At 35.0% G+C, this 9,097-nt stretch overlaps 2 protein-coding genes across 4 annotated transcripts; one reads left to right on the top strand and one right to left on the bottom strand.

Moving 5' to 3' along the window:
- Positions 1-734: 734 nt before the first annotated feature.
- Positions 735-5,474, top strand: LOC105425624 (protein sneaky). The gene is made up of 8 exons (XM_011636469.3): positions 735-1,442; positions 1,669-1,884; positions 2,029-2,330; positions 2,592-2,779; positions 2,881-3,052; positions 3,407-3,761; positions 4,133-4,461; positions 4,712-5,474. The coding sequence occupies exons 1-8, from the start codon at positions 1,149-1,151 to the stop codon at positions 5,031-5,033; spliced, it is 2,178 nt and encodes a 725-aa protein (XP_011634771.2). The 5' UTR covers positions 735-1,148; the 3' UTR covers positions 5,034-5,474.
- Positions 5,475-5,931: 457 nt separating this feature from the next.
- CSP3 (chemosensory protein 3) lies at positions 5,932-7,984 on the bottom strand. Of its 3 annotated transcripts, none has more exons than XM_011636471.3 (3): positions 7,824-7,984; positions 6,879-7,073; positions 5,932-6,300 (listed from the first exon to the last, which is right to left on the bottom strand). In XM_011636471.3, the coding sequence occupies exons 2-3, from the start codon at positions 7,069-7,071 to the stop codon at positions 6,104-6,106; spliced, it is 390 nt and encodes a 129-aa protein (XP_011634773.2). In that variant the 5' UTR covers positions 7,072-7,073; positions 7,824-7,984; the 3' UTR covers positions 5,932-6,103. The 3 variants fall into 3 exon arrangements, with proteins under 3 accessions (XP_011634773.2, XP_088939812.1, XP_088939811.1); XM_089083686.1 differs by having other exon boundaries at positions 6,879-7,092; positions 7,824-7,983; XM_089083685.1 differs by lacking the exon at positions 7,824-7,984 and adding an exon at positions 7,745-7,811.
- Between the last annotated feature and the right edge of the window lie 1,113 nt (positions 7,985-9,097).

Below are 9,097 nucleotides of genomic sequence, written 5' to 3'. Positions count from 1 at the left end.
CAACGGAATAAAACAATTTATTTATTTATTTATTTAACAATTTGTTTTCTACGCGGAAAAAATAGTTTTGCTAAATAAAAAAAATAGTTTTGCTATTTAAAAACTTGATCAGTTGTAGATCTAAGAACAATTTTATTGAATTAAATATTTTTGCAGAATGATTATTATTTATCAAATTTTTAGATACTTCAACAAAATCGTTTTTTCCATGTAAACAGTAATTTAGTTTATACGTTTTAAGTACTATTTTAATAAATACTAGAACATTCGGAAATCAACTCATGTTCCTTTTCATTTCTTTGATTTTTTTTCAATTTATAGATTTATCAAATAATTAATATTTATCAATAAAATTCATTGTTAAGATTTATTACTAATTAATTAATAATGCAGTACGATTATGCAGTATAATACTCTCTTCTTCAATTTTCTTGTAATTTTGTGAATTTATGTATTTTCATGCATCTGAGAAAGAAAATCAACGCTTATCATTTTTTTTATTTTCAGTTTTTAATGTTGATAAGAAAATGATTAGAAAATGATAATTTATAACTACATTATATTACCATATTTTCTACTTTAATTAATTACATTTAAAACAAATTATTTTCTTATATAATTTAAACTATAGGAGAAAATACTTTGTAATTTAAATTTTATATTTTTTTTTATTTTTTTTTTATGCGGATTGAAATTTAAATATCAAAAAAACTTTTATAAAACGGAAGTAATGATTTTTTATCTCGGAATATATCTATGCAAATTTATAAAATTACAAGAAAATTGAAGGAGAAAGCGTTATACTATTATTTGTACCCTAAATATTTTGACGGTACCGTCCAAATATATAAAATATACCAGAAGCGAGTTCTGACACACATGCAACTGCGAAATTATCGGCCATGCTTATTATTCTTGATTGTGAACATGCAACTCCTCTCAATTATTGGCGAACCAATAAGCGTCTGCAGTGAGTTCACGAGAAATGTAGAAAAGCGTAGTATGGCATTAATCGAAAAATCGACTTCATTCGATAGAAGAGAGTATTCGTTTGACTTCAAGAGATCAACTGAAAAGTTTCGCGTTTCATAATCCGCGTCAAAGTAGCTTATCAACGAGGACTTTTGATTTTGTAAAAAAAGAAAACGATGCCCGCGGGTTTGGAGCGGCTTAATCGCTGCGGTCGCCTGATCGAGAGAGTACAAAAGGATTTCCTGAAATATTATCTGAAGAAATGCCCGACCCTATTCCACATCTGCTACGATCCGATCGGCACCCATCGGAAAGCCAGGGCCTTCATCGGATTTCTCTTTGGATTTGTCGCAGGTGTCCTGTTGTACGAGGGCATAATCGTCGATCTACAATTTGACACGTATACCAGTATCTTTCTGGGAGCCTTCCTCGTCGCGATGCTATCGATAGGATGTGCATCATCGATACAGGTAATCTCTTTTCTTTTATTTAGCTCACTCAATTCAGCTTATCATCCTTTGTACCTTATCATCATCCTCGTTACCTTACTTTGATTTCATTGACAGTACCGCTAGATTAATTGTGGACAATGATATCTCTTGTTACAAGAGATTCTTCTGTATCTAAAAATCTTTCGATTATGTCACTACATTAAAAATGTTGTGTGCTTTTATCTCGTTCTGCCCTCCGAAATAGATAAGATGTATCTGTCTTTTGACAATACCGACCTTTTTCGGCCGAGCTGGACGCATTGTTTTAAGGGCTCTCATTCTGGGATACTTAATTGCGGGGCCAGTATTCAATGTAACGTACAATGGGAAAGAGGTGGTGAGAACTTTCGCCTGCACAACGCAGTTGACGTACAATCTCACTAAGACGCGCTTTGATCTCATGTTTAAGCCTTTCCAGCAGGTACATCTGCTCATTGAGATAATAATGCAATAAGCAATGCGGAATTTCCAGGGAAAATGATTGTTTACACAATCATGAAACCTCATGCGTACTTCACGCGAAAGTACGATTCACATAACCATGGAGATATCTGACGATACGCAGGCGATGCTCGGCATGAAAGCGGATGCGAATGAGCTGAAGGATACTTTATCCTCGGTGAGAGATTTGATGGGCCCGATAGTCGAGGAAATCGAGGGCGAGGAGGAGATGAGGAGACTGAAAGAGGAGAACGACTATTTGGATGAGCTCCAGGACGATACGAGAAGAAGCGACGAGATCGAAGAGAAACATGAGAAAGAGATCGCGACCGCGAAGTCCGAGGCGGATGTTTATGAGGCGAAGTACAAGAAAAAGATCGAAGCTCGTTGCGAGGAGCAGCTTACCCACGGTGCCGAACGATGCAGGCAAGACATTTTACACGAATCCCTTCTAAGTATAGACCGATAAATAAATAATCTTACGAGGTAATAAATATTGTAATAACTTTATTTATGCTTTTTTGTAATTAACTGTCACAGAAATATTATTGCCATAAGCTTCGCCAGTGCAGCATGTTAATATTCTTTTCATTTTCCGATTTTAATTAAATATTTTTTTTTTTTTTTCTTTGACTTTATCTGATTTGTATTGACCTTAATTATGTCTAATGTAAAGATACTTTTCAGAGATATGTTCGGTGGCGCTTACAACAAATGTTACGATAAGGTGACGGTGTTCGCCGCCTGGCTACTGTGCTGGCCGATGAAACTCACATTCGTATGTAATCTGGTACAGGCCCTCGGTGGTTCCAACATCTGCGATCCCGAAGGAAAAGTGGACCCTGGCATCGGCGAGGGTTATGTCGCTTTAAAAAGTGAATGTCATTTGCGTCAACCGACGATTCAATAAAAATGTAAGAATGAACATATTGAATTCCTTCGTGGCATTTTTGTGAATTATCTCCTCTTCATGAAGAAGCGAGGGATACGTTTGGCAAAAGTTTCAAGGACGCGAAACTGCAATATAAGATAAAGAAGATGCCGGTGATTCTAGACTTGCACGATGCCACAGATGCTGCCAAGGCTGTAATGCACGAATTCAACGCACGTAGAAAAGTCTTTGAGTCAGTGATGATGATTATCAAAAGGTATAGTTGGAATACTTAAAACGATTCTGAGGACGCAAGTTGTTTCTCTTTAAAACAGAAACAAAAAAAAATTAAGTAGAAAAAGTTGAACAAAGTTTGTTTTTTTTTTGAGAATACCATATCTTTATCTTTTTTTTTATCTAAATCTAATCAACAAAATTTTTGGATTTTTAGATCTGTATCTGACTAAATTTTTATAATTAATTTTTAATAAAAACTTTCTTTTTATATTTTATAACTATAATTATCTTCTTTATTAATTGTTTATATATATATATATATATATATATGAACAATTCGACTTGTTTCATTGGTTTAAAATTTATTATAGCATACAAAATATATTTTATCCAGATGCCTATCCTTTATTTTCTTGAGAATTATTCTAAATGCTCAAGAGTATCACGACAAATATCTGACCGAGATCGAACATGATAACATATATGTTACTTCGTACTTTCGAAAAATCGATGCGAGACGAAAAGCTCGTAGCAGTCTGACTCTGTTACCCTTGAAGAAAATTGAGAGATCAAGTTTCGTGAATCCATATAGTCTGCGCCCGAGCAAAATCGAGCAAGTTCATCTGACCGGTCAAACGGTGAAGTTGATCCTTGAAATAATTAGTATAACGACATTTATACTACTCGACAGACTTTTTTTCGAGGCACTCGATTTGGTTCGAAGACATGCTTATATGGAATATACTCAGGTATGCATGAAGCGATTCAGCAGTTCTTGTTATTTTTTAGATTTGAGTTTAAGATTTTTTTTTTTAATTTTACATTTCTATATCTCAAATCTAATTCACTGATTTTATTTGTGAATTTTATAAAATAATTAGTTTTCATTAATTTATTTCGAGGTACGATAGAAGAATAAAAGAAACTTATGAATAACTTTTCATAGAACAGGTTGCGGTTGCAATGACGACTGAGAGAGAGAGAGAGCTGTAAATAATGATAAGCAAATGATTTTTGCAGTATATGCAAAACAATCAACGGGTTTTTCCTAGCGTTACGTAATCTAATCTTGATTTACTTCTCCCGATCTGATTTGAACTTTAACTTGGATTTTTTCTAGGTTGGTCATCACGACATGACCTTGGAAGTTCGCGGAATCGGAGTGATAGCCTCTCTGATACGTAGTGTCATTCGTGGGTTCAACGTAAAGAGGCGAGTGAGAAATGTGGTAACCAACAGCGCATGTTTACCGAGAGCCAGCAAAGTACCGAATTACATGATTTTCAAGATTTATTCGATCTATCTGGCTATCTGGACGTTGCTGTTTACGACTGCTTATACCCAGCGTCTACGACGCGTGATCTGCTCCTTCTTCTACAGAAAGCGTGAGAAGAGGCGTGTATTGTATCTCTACAACGAGAGCCTCAGACGCAGACTCGGACATGCCAGGTAGAGAAGGGATTAAATATCTCGTGATTAAATTCGAATCTGATAGAATAGCTCCGAGTTCTCGATGATTAATGCGGTACCTCTAAATGGAATGCAATCTCGACCGAATAGATCCAAGCCAAATAAGAAATTCGATTCCACATTGGAGATTTGACGAATGGTGCTTGAATCTTGTAAAAACGAGAATCTCGAAACCGACTCAGATCTCCAATGAATATATGTCGAACTTGATCCTGTCTCCGTTGCCAAGGTTCATGCGGGCTAGGGTCAAGAGTCTGGTCAGAACTCGGCGATTGGAATACGACATGGATCCGTGGATCGCCCTGAGACTGCGCTGGCCGACGCTCTGCGGTTGGCTGGTGATCTTCGCCTGGGCGCGACACAAATGCCTCGTTTGTGGTGAAGTAGAGCCGAAAAGAGGCCCACGATTCCTTAGATGCGCAACACCCGGATGTCCCTTCGTACACTGTTCAGAGTGCTGGGACGACGTCGGCAGGATTTGCTATGCCTGCGCGGATATCGGCGAGACGGACGACGACACAGACGAATTTGATACTTTCGCAATAAAATAGAAAAAGGACAGACGTACGCAATCTCGTAGATATTCTGCCCAATACACGACTTATAATATTGTGAACATTATGAATATTGGCATTGTTAAATCGTATTTATATAGCGTATTTGTGTACACTTCGTAAAAGAAGTCACAAGAAAATATGGAGCACAAGTTCAAAATTTTATAATTATTTACAATTTCTAAAAATTGGAATTAATACTTTTAACAAGTTTTCTATATAGACAATTTTTTTTATAGAAAATTTTTAAGATATATATAAAAAATCTAATTGATTTAGCAATTTAGATGTTCAATGATATAATAATAGTAGTAGATATAATATTAGTATTACTGAAAAGTTATCTGCATATATAGATCATACTGCTATTTATGTATATCAAGCGTTTCACATTTCAATTATATAATAAAGTAAAAAAATATCTATAATATAATAAAATCAATATAAAACTACCGATTATATAGCTGGTACCAGGAATCAAGTTTAGATTTGAAAATCAAGATATTCGAAAAACTCATTATTTCGATACATGTATATATATATATATATATATATATATATATTAGAGATATTGAATATTTTTTTATAAACGTTTTAATTCTGTTTTTCTTCAAATGCAGTAGATCGCCTGATCTTATTATGCATATCCTTCGGCGTTTTGACGTTGCTTTAATTATTTGCATCTATTACGATCAGTATCAATCGAAAGAAGCTGTTTGCTGTATCACGCCGCAGGTAAAAACCTTGATGTCAGCTACTTATTTTCACGCCTATTAGAAACGCACAATTAAAATTCGAATGAAGAGAGAAAAAACAGCTGAGAGGATTTTATCTATCGTCAATCGACGAAGATATGTGCAACGATAAGCACACGCGGAATACATTTGATGATGCATTTATATCACGAACAATATTTTATTTGCATATGCGCGTAGATATGTTACATTCTATAATCGAATATTTTATATTCGTGTCGAATTATAACTAGAAGGATAATGAGGCAATTAACATTGCGCCATAATAAGTTTTCCCCTCCAGCGTCCCCTCATCGATTAGATTCTCGTCGATTAGATCTGCACGCCCTCTTCTTTGGCCATGTTTTCATACTTCTTCGTGAATTCTCCATCCGGATCATATTTCGCCTTCAGCTCGTTCCACATGTCTCTCTTGTTTGTCACCAAGAATTTTATCACCTTTCGCACAAGCTGCTTCTGGTGATCCGAGCATTTCGCGCATTCGGTCTCCAATGCCTCGTGTATATATTCTGCAATTACATAATTATTATACATGTAAAAATATGAAATACAATAGGATACTGATGTGTATCACATCAACTCAACCCATATGCGAAAAAATTAATTGGCAAGGAGATGATAATATAAAAATATTCATCATAATAAATTAAATATTTACATAATTTGTCAAGAGTTGCATTTATTTATAAAGACTTGCATAATTTAATGAGTAATTAATATGCTTGTCAAGGAAAAACATTTTCCAAGTTACAAAAAGAGCAATTTCCATATTTCTCAAATAAATATCTTCCGATGTCTTATGTCACTAGTTATAAAGTTCTTCAAGACATATGTTCTCTCTCAAGACATATGTTTTCAAAACTATTTCCGTAAACAATTCTCTTCCTCGAACAAAATTTTTTCGAAATCTTGATAAAGATAAATAACAGTAAGAGCTCTCGATCACGTGTAATTAAAATCCACGCGCGCGTAAATTATTAACTGTTAATTTAGTGTTGATCCAATTTAAATTGATTGAAATCTTTTCGCAAGTTGCAATCGTGATTGCGAGGGGAAGTTACCCCTAGTTATTATGTGCAATACTCACTCTTCAGTTCAATAGCTTCAGGGGGACATCTCACGTTGGGCTTGTCCAGCAAGCAATCGACATATCGCTTCAACAATCGGTCATTGTGTAGAATGTCATCTACATTTATGTTGTCAAATCGATTAGTGTACTGTTCTTGTGGAGCACACAGGACAGTGGTGACTACGACCAGGCAAAACACTGCGAGTTTCATGGCTGCAAGATGCGTACGTGTCTAATTAAACGCAACCACAAAATTGAAGCTCGAGTTTGGAAAAAATCGGGATGCTGCGAATTGCGCGACGTTTGAAAAAACAATTCCTTAATGATTAATACAAAATGTTTGTTACCGATAAACTTCAGAAATTTTTTATCGCGATGCGATTTTTAATTCTTTGCTGCGAAAAATTAGAAAAAAAAAAAAAAAAACAGAATCCTTGTGGAAGTATTTTATAAAAAAAAGTATTAGTAAACACATTCGCTTTCCAGTAGCACATCGAAATTCACGAGTTTCAGTTCGACTTTTTCAGAAATTTTTATTTAACACAGAAACGACATTGACTCGCGAGACACGTGACGTTACACAATAACGATAAAAAACCGTCGGATGAAACCGTGAGAGAGTAACATCTTGATTGGATGTAATTGCGCGGCGAAAAAGGAGCTTTGATGCGCGCAAAATGTATATAATTTTTCTTAATTCAAATACAATTCTTTGATAGGGGCGCCACAAAAAGAATTTCCACACAGCAATGTCGAACTAACAATGCAATTATCTTCCTTTTTTTTTTTAATTTTCTTTTTTTAACTTTGAAGTCGGGATTTCAAAATGACGTCTATCGGATGCAACACACTGACACATAAGGTGCGAACGTTAATTTTCGTGCCTTTCGATCACGATTTTTAAAAGGGATGAAGAGAGTCGGCCGCGAATGCGCTTCTATACGATATACGATAAATGCTCACCTAGCACGTATTATTCACTGACGTGTCTGACGTAATTGTACGGATGTGTCGACGTGTGACTTGACTTTATATATGAGCGAAGACGCATACGGCAGAGTGGAAATGGTACCGATTTATTCCGTGAATTCCACCTCGTCGTCAGTTAGTACCTTCACCTTCGCACCCGCGATGGAAAATGTATGCATGCGTCATTATTAGTTTTAATGACGCGCGATCATTTTTTTCCCCCCGTTAACGATGGAGAACTTAGAAACATACGAGTTGATTAGCATCAAAGTGTCATCATCACAATGGTCGCTCTTTCTTTTTAGCTGAAGAAATCTACACTGCCTTCACTAAACCAACAATTTAAAGCCAGTTTTTCCTCGAATTGCGCATTACAGAATGGAAGTTACCTTTTACAGAATTTTAGATTTATTACGTGATCTATGTCTCTCCGTGTAATCACCTCACATTCATCATCTTCGCATTCGTATATAAATTATTTTGCAAAAAGATGTATCGCCACGACAAGCTATTCCTCGTTCCTCGTTTGTATTCATCTTTTTCTTACCAAGTTCCATCAAGAATGAATCATTTTAACAACTTGAAATTATAATTAATATTAATTATCATTGCAATAATTCAGTTGTAAAATGATATAACTTTTCAAGAAGAACTCTTTCGAAATAATACACTCTTAATTTTTTATTTCAGAGAATTATTTTTTGCTATACCCTCTCGGAACGATATTACTAAAAAAATACTCCATTTTTTTATCTCATTTTTTCCAGCGTGGTTGTAATTTTTCAGAATTTGACATGTTTGTTCATCTTTCCAATTATTAACATATCGAAAAGGTTCGTGCACGTGTATTTTTAAACCGAAACAAGTGTCGTTAGTTTGCGGAAATGCAATTAACACGCTGATTCGAAGAAACACAAGATCAAACGAGAAAAATATAATTAAAGGATATCGGGAAATTAGAAAAAATACCATAAAAAAACGTCACATGCTTTTATCCTAATTGCTTGATTGATCATAACTCGATGATCCCATGACGTTTAGAAGCAAGACTATTATTAAAATAATCAGTATATAATAATTACCGAGTGCATATTTCGCGCGAAGCTTCATTTCAGCATTGTCATTGAATTAATTAACTTCTATTCGTTTCTGGGAGAGTCTCGGTGGGAAGCCAAGGAGGTATAATGTCACAGAAAGCATCACACACGGGTCTTTCTTAAATGAAAATATCGCATACTTTATTTCACATATTCGATGAATATCCGTGA

The sequence above is a fragment of the Pogonomyrmex barbatus genome, unplaced genomic scaffold (genome assembly GCF_055798465.1).
Source record: "Pogonomyrmex barbatus isolate J1 unplaced genomic scaffold, ASM5579846v1 scaffold8, whole genome shotgun sequence".
Classification (NCBI taxonomy): domain Eukaryota; kingdom Metazoa; phylum Arthropoda; class Insecta; order Hymenoptera; family Formicidae; genus Pogonomyrmex; species Pogonomyrmex barbatus.
Note: the sequence above shows the minus strand (reverse complement) of the source record. Positions and strands in the feature narration are given on the sequence as shown.

Excerpts from the sequence above, each read along its gene's own strand:
- CSP3 (XM_011636471.3), bottom strand. The coding sequence starts at position 7,071 with ATGAAACTCGCAGTGTTTTGCCTGGTCGTAGTCACCACTGTCCTGTGT. Across the intron at positions 6,301-6,878 it reads TGAAGCTATTGAACTGAAGA|AATATATACACGAGGCATTG; the intron begins GTGAGTATTGCA and ends ATGTAATTGCAG.
- LOC105425624 (XM_011636469.3), top strand. The coding sequence starts at position 1,149 with ATGCCCGCGGGTTTGGAGCGGCTTAATCGCTGCGGTCGCCTGATCGAG. Across the intron at positions 2,331-2,591 it reads CACGGTGCCGAACGATGCAG|AGATATGTTCGGTGGCGCTT; the intron begins GCAAGACATTTT and ends GATACTTTTCAG. Across the intron at positions 3,762-4,132 it reads CTTATATGGAATATACTCAG|GTTGGTCATCACGACATGAC; the intron begins GTATGCATGAAG and ends GATTTTTTCTAG.